Here is a 22,375-nt window from a genome sequence, read left to right on the forward strand (position 1 = left end):
ACTACAAACGCAAGAAATAAGCGACCTGTGCTTCTACGAAGTTGGCTGTGTAAGCTTGAGACCTTTTTTGATGCATGGCCAAGAACAAGAAAAAAAGTCTCCTTGGTTGCATCATTGTAGTGGGTGGTTAAAAAACGAGGCCTTTGTTTTTGAAAACAAAATAAGAAAGGAGCAAAGAGCTCCATGAGAAACACACATATCAACCACAAGAGCTTGGGCAAGTCAATAAGTATTTGTTGTGATCTACGAGTATGCATCATTATGGTTGACCAACGAGGAGTTGAGCTTAGAACCTCTTGGTCATGACCAAGTAGACAAACACCGGATGACAAACTAATGCTTTCCCACATGGGAAGCCAAAATTAGTGTCCTTGGTTGCATGTGGAAAGAACTCAGACAGAGCGTGGGACCGACATCTTATATGGAAGAGAGTTTTATGTATTTGGGGGACACCGATGCTTGTTTCCCTGCACGTCCGCCGGTCCAGGTCAAAGAGTTTAGGAAACACACCGGTGGGCAAGACGTGGCGACCCGTCATTGGTCAATGGGCGCATTTAAACTAGCCGGTATACCAACGTGTGTTGAACACGTGGCAGGTGAGGGCAAGAGGTGGGTTCTATGCACAGGCCTTTGGTTGATTTGGGCTTTGCCTGGGCACAGCTGTGCGCCATTAGCGCGAGTAAACGCCGGCCAAAGCTTTTTGCAGCCGCAGCAGCAGAGAGCCCCATCCTCTACCTCCCACCCGCCCCCCGCCTTCCTCCCTTCCGCGCTTTAGCCTCCCCTGCAATCTCATTCCGAACCCTAGCTCCCTCGCCATCCTACCTGGTAAACCCTAACCCTAATCCCCGCCTTTCCTTCCACCGCCGCCCCCTATCCTGGATCTCTCACTGACCTGGGTCAAATTTTGACTGTATGCGTGCTCAACGAACTCGTCCTTAATTTTACCGAAAGTTGAAACAGGAGCAACGGGGTTAAGCAAGCTTTCCATTTCTGTGATGAGCTGACGCTGCTTCAGATGCTTTTTCAGCGGATCGGCTTGTTGGTATCTCCGTGATCCTGCACGGTTGAGCAGGTTTTGACTGTTTCTTTTCACCGTATCCCTCCTGCCACTAGGTTGAGGAAACTTCGATTGCATTAAATTCCTCAGTGCAGCATAGTTTCGTTATCAAAAACTTCCAGATTGGCAAAGTGCATCTGCTTTACTCTAGCGTCAGTGCAAGCAACGGCAGCTTCATTCTAACTAGATTGTTTTTGACATCCGAATATGCATTGTGTCCTCGACTGTGTTTGGCTTCAACTACTAAGAGTGGATTGCAGAGATTGAATAAGTAGGTATACCATGGCTGTCAGATTGGCAGGCAGTTTCTTGCACTGAGTCTAAGGGTCTACTGACAGATCGTTTATGAAATGTGCAAAGGTTTTGTGGTTGAAGCATGGTGATCTGGAGATTGCAGCTGTTGAGAAAGTCTTCTCTAAAGATCTTGCAGAGGAGTGCTGATATGGCCTTCGTAGCGTTCCTCTGCAGCTTCAGAGCTGACCATTACGACTTTTGGAAACTTCAGATGGTCCTTTCTGAATCTACGAATCTTGGCAAGACGTGAATGTCCACTCATTAAGAGGGTATAATGTTGATTTACTATGCATGGAAGTCAAGCATTGACAATTTTCTTTAATGTTCGAGCATATCGCACATCCAATTTGCTGAAGAAAAGACAAATGGTCTGTACAGATTTAAGTGCAAGAGAACTAGAGGGTAGTACTGTGGATGGCTGTGGAGGATTTTGTGGGTTCTAAACAGGGCTGTGAAGACGATATAATGGCTGGTGTACAAATAGGACCCGAGGTGCCCCCACTTATGGTAGGTAACAGTCATACTGAATTGGTCAGAGAAAATCTCGGTGAGGAAGCAGAACTGGCACAGGATACAAGAAAAGAAGCAGTTGTAAGCATAAGAACTACCTACCTTTCACCGACTGTTTATTTCAGTGATGTCCGAAGAGATGCCTATGAAGCTTCCGCGACTGCAGGGCCTGCTGAAAGTGGCTTGGTTTCCAAATGGCGAATGAAGGATCGAGTATGTGCTCTATTTTCAAAAAATTAAAGCCGAGCGATGTGCCTTCTATCTTGCCTTCTGTTAAGTATATGGAGTCACTCAGAATGAATATCGATTGTGTTTGTTCGGATTGTGACATTTTGTCTTGCAAGTGCTTGGCATCAAGCAATTCTTCAATGCCCAGAGGGTTTTGAATGACAGCTTTTGGCTATGCCCTTTTCACCTCTTGTAGCTTTCTTTTGAAAATATGGAGGCACTCTGCATCACAATTTTAAGCTTGCACATTCAAATGTGTTCTTTGCAACAGAGTAGAGATAGATGCAATGTTGCTGCAAGACATGACTTAATTGACCTTGCGTGTCTTTGTCCTTTGCACCAGAGTAGAGATAGATGCAATGTTGCTGCAAGACATGACTAAATTGACCTTGGTTTCATACATGTTTTTTTTGCGCTCGTGCTTGGTTGGTGCAGTCACGGATGTCGTAAGTTGTGTGGATGGACGAGTGTTTCTTGAAGCTTCTCCATATTTACAAGAGCAAAGAGAACTACTTTGCCTTCTGCGTGTTTCGTTATGTTAAAAGTCTGCTACAGCATACCCCATCATTTGTCCGTGCACGTTCTCAAATTACATGCATCTTAGGCGCAGTGATAGAAATCGAGTGGGAGTTGTCTTTTGAGTTCAGATTTGTTTTAGTGGTATCTATATTAGGTTTTGGTTAAATTGTTCTCACATTGCCTACTGATTTTATGCCCACACATGCTGAGGTCATTATTTCTACACCATTCTTACTGTGATTGTTACTTGTGTTATGTTCAGTACCTTGAGTTATTTCCTAACTTGTGTCCTCTGTCTGCATTTGTATGATGACAGTTGCTTTTTGTGCAGATGAAGACAAGCTGTGTTGCACTTGTATTGTGCTTGAACATTGGTGTGGATCCACCAGACATCATTAAAATCTCTCCTTGTGCACGAATGGAGTGCTGGATAGGTATTTGTCTATTTTATCCTGACCAAATGAATATCCATTAACTTGGCTCAAAAAATACTAAGCTTGCCTTCAGGATCTTTCGAAAGTAGTATTTAGGTATTAAACACGATACATGTGCTTTTTACTTTTTAAGCGATTATTTTGTTTTTTTGCTACCAAAGTCCTTCGTGTTTATTTTGAGGCCCAGTCATAGGGGTCTGTTTTGTTTTTTTGCTTCCGAAGTCGTTTGTGTTTATTTTGAGGCCCAGTCATACCCCTCTAGGGGCTTTGATGCATGACGGGGATGCCATTGTCTTTAGTAATGCTGGGCTCAGACGGTGGAGGAAATATTAGCTGAAGGGGCATGCAGAATAGCCGGCATCGACCCACCGGCGCAAAAGGAAAGAGTGACTGGCAGACTCACAAAACTTGGCCCCCTGTTAGAGTTTTGACGGTCATCTCCATGGTTTTCCACCTAGATGCAGGAAGAGAGGGCTTCATTGCGGCTGTGCCCAGCCTGGCGAGGCTCGTCTTTAGTGTATAGGTCCACCAAACATCATAAAGATTTCTCCTTGTGCACGAATCGAGTGCTGAATAGGTATCCCGGCCAAATGATTATCTATTAACTTGGCCTAAACAACACAACTTTAGGAATTTTATGAAAGAATTGTCAAGGTATTAAACATGATGCATGTGCTTTTTATTTTCAAAGCAATCCATTTTTACTTATTTGCTTTTGAAGTCCTTTGTGTTTATTTTGAGAGACCCAGTTATACACCCTCTGTTGGGCTTTGAGATATGGACAGGGATGCCATTGTCGTTAGTAATACTGGTTTCAGATAGGGTGGAGGAAATTTTAGCAAAAGAGTCATGCAGAATAGCTGGCATTGACCTGCCGGCGCAAAAGAGAAGAGTGATTGCCGGACCCATGAAACTTGGCCCCTGGAGTTTTGGCGGTCATCCCCTTCGTTTCCCGCCCGGATGGGTGCCCAGACTGGTGAGGTGTGTGTATAGGTCTGGGGCAGTGTCCAGTTTGTGTATAGTTTGGCTAGTATATTTGTGGATGCTGAGTTTCTACCGGGTACCCTCATCCTTTCATGTTCCCACATCTATGGTGTCGTGGGGTCGGGAACTTGGAAGCCCTGGTGAGGCCCTAAATGAGGGAAGTGCTCTATATCCACCTCTTTAGCAGAGATTGCCCGTAGGGCTTGTCCCATCTCTTTCCTCCCCGCCCCCGCCCCCTCCCCCTCCCCCTCCCCCTCCCCCTCCCCGACACCCAAAACCCCCCTTATGCTCCTGTGCCACCACAGCTTTTGCTGCATGGTGTCTTGAGCCATGACTTGATGAATCCAGTTTTGCAATGAAGGGGCTGATTGTGCTGCAGATTTTCAGCCAGCAGGAGGGTGATTTGCAGCTGCATTTTCGTTGCAGAGACATCTTCCAAATCTGTGTTTTTGCATTGAGAGGGTGATTACGGTGCTTTGCTTTGACTTTGTCATGAAGAACCCTGAGAACCCACGTTTTTCAGCTGGTAGATGTCAGAGGAGTGCTGTTCTTCTTCAGCGAGGAGTTGAGGAGTTTGTGGCTGTTGGGACTCATGTGTGGTGGTTTGTGCCCTATTCTGGGGTTGATACCTTCGCTGTTCTACAGGAAGCCAGCAGGAGTGCTGTTTTTGGTCCTGTTTCAGCCTGAGATATGTGCCTTTTGCTGAACATGTTGGAGACTGTTCTCATCGGGAGGTAGCTTGCAGCCTTGAGCCCGGTTTGTACGAGATTGTGGAGGATCCTCTTGTGATATGGGAGTGGCTTGGTCATGGCACGAAGGAAGGATGTTATCATGAAGACTATTGATGACACATTGGATTATTCTTTGCAGCATATGAGGATGTGTCCTTTTGACACAGAGTTGTAGGATCAAAAGCAACTACTAGGACTTGAAGTGCTTATGGGAGCTGTCAATCCCTCACCGGATCCATCCTGCATACATGACATGACACAAGCCAAACTCACACTTAGACACACATAGTGAGCAGACATCAGGCTCACCTCCTAGCCATAGAGCCAATATGGGCTCACCCCCGAGCCTTGGAGCCTGTAGCCAAGCGGGCTCACCCCCGAGCCTGGGAGCCTGGGAGCCTGTAGCCAAGCGGGCTAGCCTTTGCCACAAGGGCCGGTGTCCCATACCACCGAACCCACACCGGTGCGGGCAGAGCTGCCAAGGGCCAAGAGTCCAAGTGTGGTGATCACACAAGATGTCTCACAAATGAGGCTCAAGTCCTATTCATAGGACTTTATAACATGTTCACAATGGCCATACATAACTGCAGGCACATATCTTGATGTCTGGGAATGTAACAAGAGCAATGTTGGAGACCTACAACCTTCTCTTGATCATAAATGACGAGATTGGTCTGCCAAAGATTGTTACAGGGACAACCACCTTTTGAGTACTCTTTCAAAATCGGTCGCACATTACTTATGCATAAGAAGTCTCGGATGCCCAAACAACAAAGAGAGTGGTTATAGGTAGGTTTATCACATGCTTTTATTTACTAGTTTTGGTTTGCATTGTGGGCTTTGCGAGTGGCACGGAGGATTCTTTATTTCCATTAGTTGGTTACTCATGGTGGTCCTCTAGTTGGCTCTTGGAGTGCTCAGATGGGTTTCAATCCTTTGTGTATACGTTGTACATGTAGGATTGTGGAGATTCCCAACCACTGCCTTTGGGGATGCGTCACATCACTCCTAGTTTGAAGAGCTCTTGCATTGCTTCTTTCCGGAGCAGAGGTCCAGTTTGCCTTTCTTATGTGGGGAGCAGTCTCGTGGTTGATGCATTATCATGGCAGTTTTTTTTTTTTTTTTGGGGGGTTTTGCCACGAATCCAATTTTTGTGTTGGTAGCTTCAAGGTATCTCATGGGTATCATGAATATGATACCCAACACGGATGCGCAACATGATGCTCCTCGACTCTTAGATGAGGTGTTCTGCATATAAGTTGCCATTACATTGTGGAATGTTTGGCGAGCTCGATGCCGTCACATTCTTAGCGTTGCACCCCCCTTAATTGTGGACATTTTTGCAAACATTTTGGTGAAAATTATCACACTCTATACATAGCCAGTGGGATTCAGCAGCAGGTTCCTCAAGGGTAGTCTGTTCTTTTCATTGGCACATGGTGCCATCTCGTTTCATTGGTATCAGAGCGTGTGCTTTTCTGAAAGCATACCGGTCTTTTCAAGATTAGACAGAGCAAGATGGCGCTTAGGATTCTATGGAGTATTTGCAGTTCCTTCTCGACGACCTCCGTTGCATACTTGTGTTAAGAGTTTTGGCATCTCAAGTGAACTGTTCAACGTGATCCCATTATTTGTTTTGGCTTTTAGGTATTTAGTTTACTAAGAGTTACTTATTTGTCAAAGTCTGGGCAGGGCAATTTACTGAGGTTGCTATATAAGCAACCCCTTGCTTCCATTCTATACACATTGAGCTATTCATTGCCAAGGTTGATTTGTTCAGGAGAGACTCTCTCTCTCCCCCCCCCCCCCCCCCCTCCCCTTCCTTGGTCTCTACGCTTCCGCATGATCGATTTTGACATGGTATCAGAGCTTCTTGGTGTAACTTGTGCTTGAAGCCCTTGGCGTGGAGGAGCAGCGTTGAAGAGGAGAAGAGAAGAAGAGAAGAGCACACTGCATTGCCGGCGTCTTTGTTGTTGCAACCCAAAATGCAGTTGTCCCTAGCGTTCTGAAACGTTGCCGGTGGCAACTATAGGCTCCCTCGCGCTGAGCGCTTTAAAACGCTCATAGTTAGTAGCTCCCCTTGGCGCCACCTCCAACCTCCCCTGCCCGCCACTTCTAAAGTCGCTAAGGCCAACGTTTTAAAACGCAAGGCTGCTTTAAAACGCTCTGTCAGTAGCTCCCCTTGGCGCCACCTCCCACCCCCCCTACCCGCCAGTTTTTAAGGCACTAAGGCCAGCGTTTTAAAAGGCAAGGCTAGCAGTCAAGCTTGATGACGATAGCGACCAACAATCCGACCTTGCAATAAGCCGAGTGTTTTGAAACGTTGTGGGCTTTGGAGGGCATCCTTCAAGGTGCATAGTTGGAGGGATTGGTAGCCTCGCAGATGAGAGCCTTGCACGGTGGATTTCAGAGCTTCATTGGACACACAAGGTGTAGCTTGGGAGTTATTTCTGGCTTGGAATTTGAAGCGGTGAGGAGATTTGTTGCGGCCACCTTTGGAGTGCGAGAAGGTACGAGATTACCAGGTTTTGCAACTTCAACATGGCCCCCCCTTATTGGAGCGCAAGTGACGACAACGACCAAAACCAACAAGTGGCTATGGATAGCGGATCCACCATCCAACTAGCGGCCTATGCATCGACACAATTCTCAAGGAACCCGGCAAATTGTTTGGCTCGAGATTGTGAAGTCAAAAGCAAATGGACGAGTTTGCTAGAGGATAGCGGCAAAGGCAAGCTGGACAAGGATGGCAGTACTAGTATAGTTACATGGGATGGCGGGTCGGGGTCGGGAACAGGGACGGGACGGCAAAAGTAAGGAAACGGGGATGAGGGGTCGAGACGACCAAAAAAAATTTAGAGTTTTTTTGGCATTACTTGACCTATACACATGCCACACACATAGAGCATCACTTTGACCACAAATTTACACTAAATAGACCAAAGAACATGAGTCATATAGACGCAAATGTGCTAATTAAACATCGAGAAATGAGGACCCAAAGGGTTGCTTTTATATCCATTGGGGTGCTTCGAAGTTCAAACATATGGCTATTGGAGAGAAACTAGCCTCTAGAAATGATCAGGCTTTCAAATTTTAAAAAAAGTCCCCTCCCATCCCCTGTCGTCCCCTTCATCCCCTGCCGTTCCTTGTCGTCCCCGGGACGTTTTGCCTGCGTTCCCACTTGGCAGCTCTTTTTCCGTCCGTCCCCACCCGTCCCCACCCGCCCCCCTCCCGAAAATGGGCATCCCCCGTCCCTAGGGTCCGTCCCTTCCGTCCCCTGTAACTATGAGTACCGGTACCCAATTAGCTGCCTCGGTACCTACGAGGTACAACCACAATTGTCATGAATGTGACTCGACGCTTTGTTTGGCTCGGGAGTTTGAAGCCGAAGGCAAAAGTAGGAACTCACGGATAGACAAGGATAAACTTTAAAGGCAAGCTGGACAGAGATTACGGTAATAAATATTTGGCAAAGGAGATCCACATGGCACATGTGGTGGCGGCCACAAGGGCCTCGACGTCAGATTTCTAGTCAAAGTGCAAGTGTCACCACTAGCTTTAGCCAGAGAGAGGCTTGTGAGTGGCAGAGGGGGCAAACAATGCTCCCTATAATTAATTTGGACCCTTGTGTTGGAGTTCAAGTTATCGATGTATGGACCCGTAGGAGTTCAATGCACATGCATTTGGCAGGGAACCAATCAGACGTCTAAAACACTATGGATGGGCGCACCAATTCATTGTTGTTGGTCGGATCATGGACAGGATGTGTTCCACAGTTCATTATCTTGGAGTTTTACATTTTGGACGTGATGTGTTCATAGTTCATGAATGGGGATTCTTGGACGTAGTGTGGTCTACAATTCAAAGTTTCGAAAAGGCAACCGATGCTCAAGATGGCATTATTATCAAGTACAAAGTTGAGGGTAGCAAAACCGCGGTGTATCCAGTATCTAGGCCGGTGTTGGGATGTCCATGGTAGCTTCTACATCTACTTCGTCTCACTATTGATGTCCATTATGAGCTGCAGAGAGGGAGTTTTGGCATCTCAAGTGAATTGCCCAATGTGATCCCATTATTTCATTTGGCTTTTAGGCTTTTAATTTACTTATTTGTCAAAGTTTGGGTAGGGCAATTTGCTGAGGTTGCTATATAAGCAACCCCTTGCCTTTGAGTTATTCATTTCCAAGGTTGATTGGTTCAGGAGACTCTCTCTCTCTCTACGCTTTCGCATCATCGACTTTGACAACTCGTGAGGCATCCTCAACAGAATCTCCCAATTCTACAGAGCTTTTAGCATTTTTTGAACCACATGTTACCTCTTCTGTTGCCTCAGGGTGTTCCTCCGCCTCCGGCACCAAAACTCACAAGGGCTTCTACCTAACAATCTACTTAGTCCTCTATTCTGATTGGGGGAGTTTTCAGAAGTATGGTGCAACCATTTGATGTTACCCAGTGCAACCTCCTCTGCCACCACCTCCCTCACTACCACTTGGATACAACGTTTGGAGTTCGTGTCACAAACGGGAGCGCACACGAATAATCAACAAGATGAAAATAAATAATCTTTCAACTAAACAAAGTTGAGGGAGAAGTTCGACACAGTATTTGGGACAAGAAGATGGGTTGGTCCCCCCCCTTAAAGAGAATCCTTTATTAGGGAGAATCTTTTTTACAAGCACAAGAACCGGAGAAAACCCCTCCGTTCTAAATCTCTGACTCAATGGTCGTTCCTTCTCGTAAGGGAAATCCGAGAGACGAGCTCTCAATCCTTTTTCCGTCTGTACTCGGAGTCGAGACTCTGCAGACAATTTCCGAATTCCGTTCCTGGAATTCCCAAGCGTAGGGCCGAAGCCTTCTCGCTTCTCCTTTGCGATGAAGTACCTGCAACCACACACACAAACACGCGACAACAATTCGTATGGCGAATCCACAATAGATACCTGTCGCTCTTGCACGGGAAAAGCGACTTCCGTGCTTCGTAGTCTCGCGATCTCTTGCGGTAGAGTCTTCTCTTGCTGACGTTGGTAACCTCCCTTTCAGTGAGGGCATGTGGTGCTTTTATAGCTCCTTGGCCACGGCACGAATAGCTGCTCGAGTAGAGATCGCGGCCGTTTTTTTTTTTTTTTTGCGTTGCTTTACCCGAAATAGGGAGAGAGAATTCGCTGGCTGGTTTTGTTGCTTTATTTTCTAAGTGGCTGCCCACTTATTCAGTGGGCGGCCGACATATTTTAAAATTGGTTTGAACCTGCCCAAAAACTCAATAAAACCTTATAAGTTAAAAACAATGCCTTTCACAACATTTCCCAGGCGTCCCTGGATGCAACCACATGCACGAATGCAATGCTAGATTCCTCGCGGGAAAGCGTCTGCTCTTCTCGGAAAACTCCTTAAAATATTCCGCTTTTTAAGAAAAGCTTCTCAAAACCCATCTTTATTCTTGTGCTTGCGTCTTTACGCGTATTCCTCTTTCCAGTTCGGGTTTCCTGCCAGACCCACGAGATATTCCCTTTCCGATGCTCCCGTCACCCCATCACGTGACGCATCAGGAATATTCGTTTCCCGATCTCTCCCACCGAACTAATGGTAAAACCCCTTCGCGATGCTTAATGTCACCCATCATATGACGCATTAGAGTTTTCGGTTCTTGATGGCTTTTAATAAATCTACAGTTCTTAACCTTACGGTTCAAGTGCACATCTTTAAATATCCTAATTTCAATAAAAAGAAATTACTCGAGAAAAGAAGAAAATAAGAAAATAGTCCATTTAGCAACAGTGCGTATGCCTGCCCCTGCTATCCATATCTTGGCTTTGCACTGCATCACCCAAAAGACTTCAAGTATGATGGATCTATAGTAAAAATTTTCATCTTTTTAGGCGTGAAAGATAGAAAGAAAGCCTTACAATTCCTGCAGCAGTTTGACAATACCTATGCCCTTGGGAACTACATTGAAGAATCAAAGATCTCTATAGCCGCCGGCACGTCGGTTTTCTCAAAGTCAATGCTATTGTAGTGGTGGAGTTCTATAGCTACCAAGCCGCATGCTCCAAAAACTTGACAAGCTTACAAGTATATTTTTTCTCGGAGCCACATGACATCCCTTTTTGAAGTACAATTTCTTATAGAATGGGGTAACCTGAAAATGCTTGCCACGGAAACCATGGAAGACTATAACCAAAGGTTCCTCGATGTTTACCTTCCAATGCCTTTCTTCAAGCTGATAATTCTGGAGGACCATTGTGAATGCTATACCATTGGGCTTCCATCACCTATACAAGAATACTGTTTGTCTAAACAAGTTCGCGATAATTTGACTCAACCTGGAAGACCTTGTTTGACACCTTGCCAACGAGAAACTCTTCTGCAAGAAGGCATATGCTTTGAATGTTTTTAGACGAGACACAACTCCTATGTCTGTCCTACAAAAGGGGATAAATCATCCCGAACAACCTCTTGCTAAGATAGCCAAAACTGCAGTAGGATTTGTGTCCGACATTTATGGCATCTCTCTCGATGGTTCAAAGAATTGTGCAGAGCATATGCAAGGATTAATGGCGTTAAGGTACTTATTTTCTTTGAGCCAAGAGCCTCCGAAAATTTCATCCATCGAAAGTTTCTCAAGCTGATGGACTTTGAATATGATAAGTTTGTTGAAGAACTTGAAGCCGAGCTAGCTACAGGGAAAAACTCAAAAAGTTGTACCACTCATTGGTGCTCTTTCGCTCACCATCCAAGGGTACCATGGCACGACAGACTTTCACATTATGAAGTTAGGGCATTGTGATGCTCTGTTGGGCATGCCTTGGCACGACAAGAACGATGCTACCATCCAAGCTCGGAACCGTACCATCACCTTGGTGCAGAATGACAAGCCAATCGTACTTTGAGTTCGATTGACGGAGACAAAGCTAGAATGATTCTAGTTTTGCTTTAATTTAGATACTTTGAACTTTGTTTGAGAATACTGTTTGTCATTGGTTTGAAATAGAATTTATCTGCTTTGAACTTGTTTTGGTGCCGATTGGGAATAGCTTGATTCTGATTCTGATGGTGGTTTCAATTGTATTTTGGTCTGTGAATAACTCATGGCTCGGATATTGGTATGGGAGAGTATGCAACGGAAAACTGTGATTGAAAGATGTGAATAGCTGATGGCTCGGGGCTTGATCCTAGAAGGAGTATTGATGTGAATGTATAATTAGAAACCTCTAAACAATGCAGACTACGGTCTGGGGAGCATTTGGTTGTATCAGGCATGCGAATCTCTTCGCTTGGACTTCCGTTCTCTGGGGCAGTATTCATGAGGAGAAGTGTGCCTTTGAATTTCTCATGGCTTGGGACCTTCGTACTTAGGGGGAATATTCATTGGAGAGTATATGTCTTTATGTCCCATGATTGCATATGAAATCATTTGTGTTGCATCGCGATTTTGCCAACCATATTCCAAATTGGGTGAGAGAATGAGATTGCCTGGGTATGTAATCTTAGTGCATCGAGACAATGGACACCCCTTTCGAGGTCAGCGGGTCTAAGTGTGATGGCAAACTTTGCTAGGCCAGAATATAGAGCTCCGATATGGAATGGGAAAACCGTTTGACTCTTGAGACGACCCTTCGATTGACCCTCAGATCTTCTTTGAACTAACTTGATTGAGTTTTGTAGGTGTAATTGGGGATGATTACTTTTTTTCAAGAGGGGGGTATGTCACAAATTGGTGGTGTGGCAAACCCTGAAGATCTAACCAACATATAGAACCCGATTGAGGGGCCTAAAGACTAATGAGGGTTAGGACTTTCAAATCATAACCGAATCCAACTTAAAAGATTTGGCCGAGGGACCCAAACCCTAATTGAAGCAGAGCTCACACACAACCCAAAACTGTGTAACGCATGGATATCTCATCAATATAGATAGAGTTTGTCTTCCTCGTAAATGAATAGCAAGTGGGCCCGAGTGCTTGCAACGGTGCAGCTATACTGTAAGACAAACTAAGCGAAGAATTCAGGACAACATGATCGATCCGCTACCACCCCAATTGGCTTAGGGCCGACCTCAAAATCATCAATACGTAGTTAGGGCATAATCCACTGTACTAGCTCCATGACGTGGGGCAAACAAGTGAAACCGCTCGACTTAGGGAATCTCCCGATACCATTTATGATGGCTAAACCATATGCACTACCCATTCGTGCAAGAAATCTGCCAGACTCGGTTTGCTCTCTATCATGTGAGACTCTGTCCAGACCCATGTCACTGGTATCAAGCTCTCTCAACATCTCGTAGAGGTGTCATAGAAGACTTAATGGCACTGCGATATCCATGATTGAAATCTCCCAAAATCACTCACACACATATATATTCTCACACACACACACACACACACACACACACACACACACACACACACACAGAGAGAGAGAGAGAGAGAGAGAGAGAGAGAGAGAGAGAGAGAGAGAGAGAGCCTGATACTTGGAGCCTGTCTACGATCGTACCTATCTTCAAGTCAGGAGACCCTACGGAGCCTAGAAATTATCGCACTATCATGATTGGACACACATTGGCACGGTTGTACGCATCCATTCTTGAGCAATAGTTGAGTGGATGGGCAGAGAGGGAGGGAATGTGTCACAAGGTGGGCACCACGTGCCAATAGAAAAGAACAGACTGAACAAACTTTTACCACTTCAATAACAACTGAACTGAAAGAGAGACGACGCGACACGGAGTGGCGAATTCCACCTTGTCACAAACGGGAGCGCATAACAATTTAAAATACATTCGGATAAATAGAATTTCTCACTTAGTACTACAGCCATAGGATATCGAGAGAAATAGATAGAGAGAGAGAGATAGAGAGTGAGAAGATCGACACAGTACTGGGGACCAAAAGATGGGTTGGTCCCCCCCCCCCCCCCCCCCCCCCCGTAATAGTATCTTTATTACTGAGGAGAAGTCTATACAAGCACTTGAACCGGACGTATTACCACATTCGTTCTAGAATAAGACATGATGGTTCCCGGAAGCCTCGGCTTCCTATTCCTAGGGCAAAGCCCTATTCCAAGGAACTTCCGTTCCTTATTCCAAATCCTCGAGAATCAAGGTTCTCGCCTTTGGATCTCACCTTCCAGACTCGGGGCATGGCATCCCTGCAACTCTCTTTTCCAACTTTGTTCCAGAGTCCTCTTCCTGCAGAACAACTCTGCTTTCCCGGACACTAAGTCCTTACTTGGAAATCCCAACTTCCGGATCACAACTTGAGAGACTACCTCTCTCCGGTTCGTGGATCTACTTCCCAAACTCGGGTACGAAACCCTTGGGCTGATCTAGCTCTACTTCCTCAGAGCTCTTTTCTCCTGCAGAGGCTCCTACTCCCTCACGAAGAGGAAGTACACCTGCAATCAAATACTCAGAGATCATAACATGAAAATCGTTACCTTCAAAGTCTCGTCGCTCGAAACGCAACTCGGTTCTCGAAAAGCAATTCCTCGGAAGAGATCTCTACATAGAAAATCCTCTCTTCCAATCCTACACACAAAGAGGTGTGCTCTCGGGTTCCTTCTCGTAAATCAGCCCCGTCTATGAGGTTTATGGGCTGAAAACAGAGAAAAACAGCAGCTTGTCGCGATGGAAACATGCTCCGTAGGCACTTCTTCGCGAGGGAACTCGCACATTGGGTCTTGGCGACATCGGGTACACTTGGGACAGTCATGGGCATCACCGGCAAACGTCTTCTTTGCGGGTGAACTCTGCAACAACATCTCCTTCTTGCAAAAACTGATCATCCTCTCTGAGTGAGGGCATGTGATGTTTTTATAGCTCCTGGCCATGGGCACGAATAGGTGCTCGCGTAGAGATTGCAATCGTTTTTTTTTTTTTGCGCTGTTCTGCCCAAAAAAGAGAGAGAGAGAGAACGTTGGCTGATCAGTTGCCTTATTTATCAATTGGTTGCCCACTTATTAAGTGGACGATCGGCAGTTGCAATGCAGACATAAACTTCCTCGTGGGAAAGCGTCTGCTTTCCCAAAAAGACTAAAGCAATCCCGCTTTCTGAGAAAGCATCTATTTTTCCTCAAAGTTTCCTCTGAACCCACCTTCATTCAAGTGCCTGCTTTTCCTTGTGTACAATTCTAACACAGTTCGGAATTTCCTCTCGACTATGGATATCCCCTTTCCGATGCACCCGTCACCCACCTTGTGACGCATCAAGAATAGCCATCACCTAGTCCTTTCCTACCGAACTTACGGTACAATCTCCTTCGCGATGCTCTATGTCACCCATCCTATGACGCATCAGAGATGTCCGTTCCCGGATGGTTGGATACTTCTTCCCGATGCTCCCTGTCACCCATCCGATGTGACGCATCAGAAGTACCCGATCTTGGTGGCCTTACAAATATTCCCATTCACAGTGCTACCGTCATTACTCTGAATGATGCACTAGGAATACTTTGTACTCGGATGTCTTTAGTGAGAAAAACGCTCTCACTTAAAATTCCAATAATTCATTTAGAATTATTTTTCTTGGTGCTCCAAGCGAGAAAACTCTCTCACCTATAAATCCAATAATTCATTTGGAATCATTTTCCTGCCAGATAAAGCCAATTTATCAACACACCCCAGCGAGTATTGGCCCCACACCTTGCCGCCCCTTTCAGTATTTCTTTATATTGCATCAACACAGTACAAGCAGGTACTCCAAACTCTGCACCTTCTCCAGGAAGCATGCCAATGAATGAGTCCTAACCTCATATTTAAAGGCCCTTGGCCTAAAAAGCAATCACAGTGAAAAGCCTTCAAACTCAAAAGCATCTGGTCCAAAAAGCAATGCTCAAAAGCTGCTAGTGTAAAATTCGGAATTGTGTACAGCTGCCACGTCAGCAGTCAGCGCAAAACGCGAAAATCCGTACAGCATGCCACATCATCAGCCAGTGTGATTTTCGAAAATCTGCCACTTCATTAGTAGCTACGTAATTTTCGGAAATCTGTTGCTGCTTCAATCCCTCGGTTAGTAGCTCTGTTCTTCAGTAGGTCGACACGTCAGCAATGTGTTACAGAATGCGTGCTGTTGGGCAGGTAGGGTTCAGGAGAGGTTTTTCTACTCTTGACTATATTTTGACACTCAAGGCCATCATGGAGGAAGGCAGACCCCGTGGGAGAAGGGTCTATTGTAGCTTTGTGGACTTCCGCAAAGCATTTGACACAGTATCCAGTGCTAGATTGATGTGTAGATTACAGGAGATGGGAGTACCCACAGAGCTCATTTGGGGAATCATGGCACTGTACAGATCAGTAGTAGGGCATGTACGCACCTCAGAGGGTCTATCTATACCGGTTCACTCCACTATTGGGGTGAAGCAGGGATGCCCTATCACAAGACGGGCACCACGTGCCAATAGAAAAGAACAGACTGAACAGACTTTTAACACTTCAATAACAACTGAATTGAGATAGAGAGAGACGACACGCGACACGGAGTGGCGGAATTCCACCCTAGAGAGTATTGGCCCCAAACCTTGGCGCCCCTTTCGGTATTTCTTTACATTGCATCATCAAAGTACTAGACTTCTGCACCTTCTCCAGGAAGCATGCCAGAGAATGAGCCCTAACCTCATATTTAAAGGCCCTTGGCCTAAAAAGCAATTTTAGTGAAAAGCCTTCAAACTTAAAAGCATCAGGTCCAAAAGCAAAGCCAAAAAGCTGTCAGCGTTTATCACGGAAATCCGTATAGCCTTCCACGTCATCAGCCAGTGCAATTTCGGAAATCTCCCTGCTGCCCTTAGGGTTAGGGTTAGGATTTTTGCTGTTTTAGGATTAGGGTTTCCAGAATTAGGGTTTGCAGGTTTTAGGGTTAGGAATTCCAGAATTAGGGTTTGGAGTTAGGGTTTCTTGCAGAAATTAGGGTTAGGGTTTCTGCTCTCGGGCAGCCACGTCATTACTTTGTGACAGTTTAGGCCCCTCCGCCACATCTGTAAGTTGGCTCCATTCTTTAGGCTTTGACACATCAGTAGTTTGTTACATGCCCGCTCTCTCCTACTCTATTTGGTATGTATGTGGATGAGGTTTCTGACAACATTGAGAGAGATAGTGATAGAGGTGCATCGCTGGCAGGGACATGGATTTCGCTATTGTTATATGCTGATGATATTGTGTTGATCTTTGACTCTTCGGACAGGATGCAACGTCACTTGGATGCTTTGCATAGGTTTGCCCATGAGAGTGGCTTGAAGAGAGAGAGAGAGAGAGAGAGAGAGAGAGAGAGAGAGAGAGAGAGAGAGAGAGAGAGAGAGAGAGAGAGAGAGAGAGAGAGAAGAAGAAGAGTATTTTAACGCCGTAAGAAACTATCCCAAGAGAGAGAGAGAGAGTTGAATATGAGAGGCTTGAATGTGAGAGGCAAGTAAGCATGATTTCTAGTGGGCGCTTAATATGTTTTGAAAATGGCGTTGTGGCTGCTCTTGATGTATCCATGTAAGCTAACAGACTTGAGTGTATTGCCCAACATGAATACTTCAATCTGATTGTCACAAAGTGATGATGTGGCATGGCCTAAAGGACAAAGGCCGGACAAAAGCGGGTCTAAACGCTAGCGAAAGAGCCAGAAGAAGTTTTACCAACTTACAGAACTTATCCGAGTGGCTCAGAGGGGTTAGGCATTAATCCCTAACCCTCCCGACTTATGGAACCCGGCCATGGCCTAAAACCTTTTAAAATAAAGCTAGACCCAAAAATTGTGTGGAGCATGCTGACATGGCAGCGTTGTACGGACACCCGCGTTTTGCGTCGGAAATCGCGTTGATAGTGCTGACGTGGCATGCTATACGGACATGCCATGGGGCACTAGCTTTTGGGATACCAGATGCTTTTAAGCTTATTCTTTTCATGTAATTGTTTTTGAGCAAGGCAAGGGAGTTTAAAAGTGTTGAATGCATATTAGCTTGGGAGCTTGCCAGAGAGAGGACCCTCAGACATTGTACTTGTTGAAGCTTCTTAATAAAGAAATACCGAGAAGGGGCGACAGTCTTTGGGGCCAGTGCTTTTGGGCGCGAAACTCCACCGTGCTGTGTCGTCCCTCTCTCTCTCTCTCTCTCAGTTCAGTTCAGCTGTTTTCAGTTTCTCTCACTTGTGTTGCTCTAGATCTTCAGCTTGGGGTGTGCAAGTCTATTATAGTGATCCTATACAAAGTGATGGTGCTAGTGCCAACGTGCAAATCTCGACCGAGGAGCCTAAACCCTAGAAGAAGCAGTAGAAGAAGTTTTACCAACTTATAATGTCTTGCCGAGAGGCCTATTTTTAAAGAGAAGTTTCCGTCAACTTATGGGACCTCGTCCGATGGGGCCCAAGTGACACAAAGAATAAAGTTGGACCTACACACTCACGCGTAAAAGCTGATGACGTGGCAACTGTACGGACAATACGAAATTCCACAATTTGCGCCGACTCTCCTGACGTGGTAGGTGTACGGATTTAAAATTGCGCTGGCTGATTTTCAGCACGTGCTTTTGGGCCAGATGCTTTTGAGTTTAAAAGCTTTTCATGTAACTGCTTTTCATTGCAAAGGGCCTTTAAATATGAGCCAAGGGCTCATTCTCTGGCATGCTCCGCGAGAGGTGTAGAGGATGGAGTACGGGCGTTGTACAGAGTTGAAGTAATATAAAGAAATATCGAAAGGGGCGCCAAGGTTTGGGGCCAATGCTCTCTTGGGGTGGAACTCTGCCACTCCCCGTCTCGTGTCGTGCATCTCTTTCAGTTCAATTGTTATTTGAAGTGCTTAAAGTTGTTCAGTCTGTTCCTTTTTGTTGGCACGTGGTGCCCGTTCCGTTACATGGATGCTAAAATTTGTTGACAATGTCATTTTGGCTGTTTTTTGATGTATCCAAGTAAGCCGACAGACTTAAGAATATAGCCCAACATAGATAATTCCTTTTGTTCCTCTACGAAGTGATGGTGCTAGTGCTCACCGCTTGTTTCTCTTAGCTTCTTTGTTGTGGCCCTTTTTAAGCTTTACTATTATCTTAATTTTGGTCGTAAGTGTCTGAAAGACAGGGATGAGAGTTCTAGTCTTTTTCCTGTATGTTGATTGCATGGGGTTTGGCTTACTGTTCGTCTGCATTCTTTTCTCTTCACTCAAGAGTTATTGTTGTTATGGATCAGACCCATTCTCAATGTCAGCTCAGAAGGCTCTCGATGCAATAGGAAAGACATTGCAAACACAGTACGAGCGATGGCAGCCAAGGGTAGATGGAGATATCTGAATTGTTGTCGTGTCTTTTATGTTTGTGCCTTTTTTTGAGACGCCTTCTGTGTGTTAATTCTAGGCAAGGTACAAGCTGCAACTTGATCCAACCTCTGAGGAAATCAAAAAGCTGTGTGCACACTGTCGAAAAAGCGCCAAATCAGAACGTGTTCTATTTCACTACAATGGGCATGGGGTCCCAAAGCCAACCGTGAATGGAGAGATTTGGCTATTTAACAAGGTCATTAGTGTTTGTGGAAGGTTTTGGGATAGTTTTTAAAAAGGTTTTTTTGCTTCTGTATTCCGTGCTCTAATTTGCAGATGGTCTTGTGTCTTGGCAGAGCTACACACAGTACATTCCATTGTCTGTGTATGAACTGGAATCCTGGCTAGGAACCCCTTCCATTTATGTGTTTGACTGCTCTGCAGCAGGAATGATACTTAATGCGTTTTGTGAGGTGAGTGTCTCCTTGAACACTACCATGATGAATGCGAAAATGTCCTTACTTGTGGAAATCATAATCAAATGCTATATTTCTCAGCGCCCAGAATGGGGTCTCAGTGGGTCAGTAGCTTCTGCAATGAAAGATTGCATTCTATTAGCAGCCTGTGGACCGCATGAAACTTTGCCTCAAAATGCAGAGTTACCAGCAGATGCCTTCACGTCGTGTCTTACAACGCCAATCAAAATTGCCTTGAGATGGTAATGTAACTTATGGTCGAGAAACATTTTTTTTCTAGGGTGCTGATGTTTAGGGACTAAAATTGTGTACTCTCAAGGAGCAAGCAAGTATATATTTTGCAACTTCTTACAAAGCATTCTGTAGGAAACTAGTTATAGGATTTGCTAATTGATTTTATTTGAGCTGTTTAATGAAAATTTCTTGTAAGCATTCTTAGTAAAGAAAGACGGCCTGGCTTGAAGGGTTCACAGGAGGTGCTTAAGGTGGTGCATGCTTGTCAAACATATGATCTGTGTAATTTCTAATATTCAACTTTGAGAGTATTTTGTGAAATAATATTACACCAAGGTCCTCAGGTGGGAATCCATTCATTTTTGAGAGCAAGTATCTGCCTTTTTTCAAGGAACTGGACTGTGCATTTGTAGACATCGTCTGACTCTGTATTAAAGGGGCTCTAAGCTTTGTTGGATGATGGGTGGAGTGCAAGCTTAGACTGAGGCTTAGTTGTTGTAGGCTACTGATAGTCAAAATTGCAAGCAAGCTGTCATGGAGGGTTCAACAAGCACATGTAGGGAATGGGGGATGATGTAGACGCTGCCTTCCCAGAATGCTACAAGGTGCGCTCCTGCCATGTCAAGGCTTTGCAACCGTGAGAGTACCCTGCTGCTCAGTCAGCAAGTAGCTGATAGGGAGTCTGCCACTCAGCCAGCAATTAGCGGAAGATATCTGAGATAAAGAGAAGCTGTTCGTTTGTGCACAATGTTGTGTTGATTTTTGTTTTATTCTAACTTTTTTTCCTATTTTCAATCGTGAATCATCTCAAGAGATACCTACAATTTTTGTTAATGTATGAGCTAGTTACATACCAATATCACCTTGCCCTTGTGGGCTTCTGATAGTTGTTCTTTTGATCAGGTTCTGTCCAAGATCATTGCTGAGGGATTCTTTGGATCCTGACATGATCGACAAGATTCCGGGCAGGCAAAATGATCGGAAGACTCCATTGGGAGAGCTGAACTGGATTTTTACAGCCATCACAGACACCATTGCGTGGAATGTCCTTCCACGAGGTACTCCCTACTCTTTGACCTGAAAGGACCTTTCCATGTACTTTTTCTTTTCTGACCCATAGTAAAATGTACCAGACTTATTTCAAAGGCTTTTCCGTCAAGATCTCCTTGTCGCAAGTCTGTTCCGAAATTTTTTACTGGCTGAAAGGATTATGAGAGCAGCAAATTGCTCTCCTCAATCCTATCCACGCCTGCCGCCTACTCATAAGCATCCTATGTGGTAAGCTGGGCCTTTCAGGAAAAGTGTTTTTCTTGCTTTGCATTTGATGTTCCTTGACTGTTTTTAGTTTCTTTTATCTCGTCTGTGTATTAGGCATGCTTGGGACATGGCTGCAGAGATCTGCCTGTCTCAGCTACCTGCTTTGCTCAAAGAGTCAGCTGAATTTAAGGTGATTTCTATATGATTTTGCCTCTTTGTGAATGATTAATGTTTATGTGTGATAAGTTAGTTGCCCCATGTCTGCACTTCACCTTATGTTTCTGTTTCTATTGCTTTGCTGAAAAGTGGTGGTTTCTGTGCTGACTTGGCTTCTCTCTCTCTCTCTCTCTCTCTCTCTCTCTCTCTCTCTCTCTCTCTCTCTCTCTCTCTCTCGTGTGAGCAGTTGAGACAGAGGGAGATAGAGTGGACCTTCTAACACCTTACGGCTATGCTATGGGGACTCTACTCTCCCTACCCACCTATGCATGCGATGCTACACCCCCTGTTTGGTACTGGAGGGAGCTAGCTTTCCCTTTGCATATCATGGTTGTACTCCCCTATGCATATACTTCCACATCCATTAGAGTTAGAGCTCCGTCCCCGTCGTCCCTCATATACATATACTCAATCTATTTTGTTGTGTAGCAGGTTTATTTTCAGCACTTTTGTCCTTTTTGCTGTATACGTAGAGGACACCCACGTGTACACTGTTTTGTCTCATAGGCCGAATTCAGCAGTACAACACCGTGAGATGTTGAACCGAGCTTCGTTATGAATACTTTCAATGGCAACGGGCGATGTTGCTTTTAAAGTGTTAATACATAGTTTTTGCATGGTTAATAGTTTATTTTGTTCTTTTCTTGGCTGGAAGGGGTAGCCCATGTTTACCTCTCTCATGAGGGTAGTTTCTTTTCTGGTGGAGAGATAGATTGAAAGGTACAATTAGTCTCCCTTAAGTGATACCACCCTCCCCAGGTAGTCATTCGACTATGAACTTAGCGTTTCCGCCTGCAATTAAAAGGATTTGAACCTTTGCTATGTTGCTAGCAGTGTAATTGCTGTGCATCTCCAATCGCATTTCCGTGTTTCGCTCAGAATTGGAGGAAGACCTTTTTACTTTCCAACCCAGCTGACAAGGTCTCTTAGTTTGGTGGTTCGCCTGGCTCTAGATGACCAATCTATGCGAACCTGCCTCCCAACCTGAAATGACCATATAGATTATTCCCGACGGTGCGAACCTGCCTCCCAACCTGAAATGACCATATAGATTATTCCCGACGGAGAGGGAAATGGCAGGACATCGATCAGCAAAAAGAATCCATCCTAATGCTTAAAGGAAATATGGGTATTTATCTTATAACGAAATATGGGTTTATACTAAAGGAAAAGCACTTTACCGAAAGTGTTCCCCTTAATGGGAAATAAACTTTAAC

At 45.1% G+C, this 22,375-nt stretch overlaps 1 protein-coding gene across 3 annotated transcripts; it reads left to right on the plus strand.

Annotated features, from left to right (window-relative positions):
• Positions 1 to 891: 891 nt before the first annotated feature.
• On the plus strand, positions 892 to 21,170 carry LOC147437081 (regulatory-associated protein of TOR 1-like). 3 transcript variants are annotated; one of them, XM_086486547.1, is made up of 10 exons: positions 892 to 1,620; positions 1,730 to 2,074; positions 2,940 to 3,042; positions 18,909 to 18,991; positions 19,073 to 19,231; positions 19,332 to 19,448; positions 19,533 to 19,693; positions 20,589 to 20,743; positions 20,819 to 20,963; positions 21,057 to 21,170. In XM_086486547.1, exons 2-10 carry the CDS (start codon positions 1,766 to 1,768, stop codon positions 21,145 to 21,147), a joined length of 1,323 nt encoding a protein of 440 aa, XP_086342673.1. In that variant the 5' UTR covers positions 892 to 1,620; positions 1,730 to 1,765; the 3' UTR covers positions 21,148 to 21,170. The 3 variants fall into 3 exon arrangements, with proteins under 3 accessions (XP_086342673.1, XP_086342672.1, XP_086342675.1); XM_086486546.1 differs by having other exon boundaries at positions 892 to 1,328; positions 1,418 to 2,074; XM_086486549.1 differs by having other exon boundaries at positions 892 to 1,072; positions 1,418 to 2,074.
• The last annotated feature ends 1,205 nt before the right edge of the window (positions 21,171 to 22,375 follow it).

This window comes from Adiantum capillus-veneris, chromosome 17, assembly GCF_014529385.1.
Source record: "Adiantum capillus-veneris isolate H3 chromosome 17, ASM1452938v2, whole genome shotgun sequence".
Lineage (NCBI taxonomy): Eukaryota > Viridiplantae > Streptophyta > Polypodiopsida > Polypodiales > Pteridaceae > Adiantum > Adiantum capillus-veneris.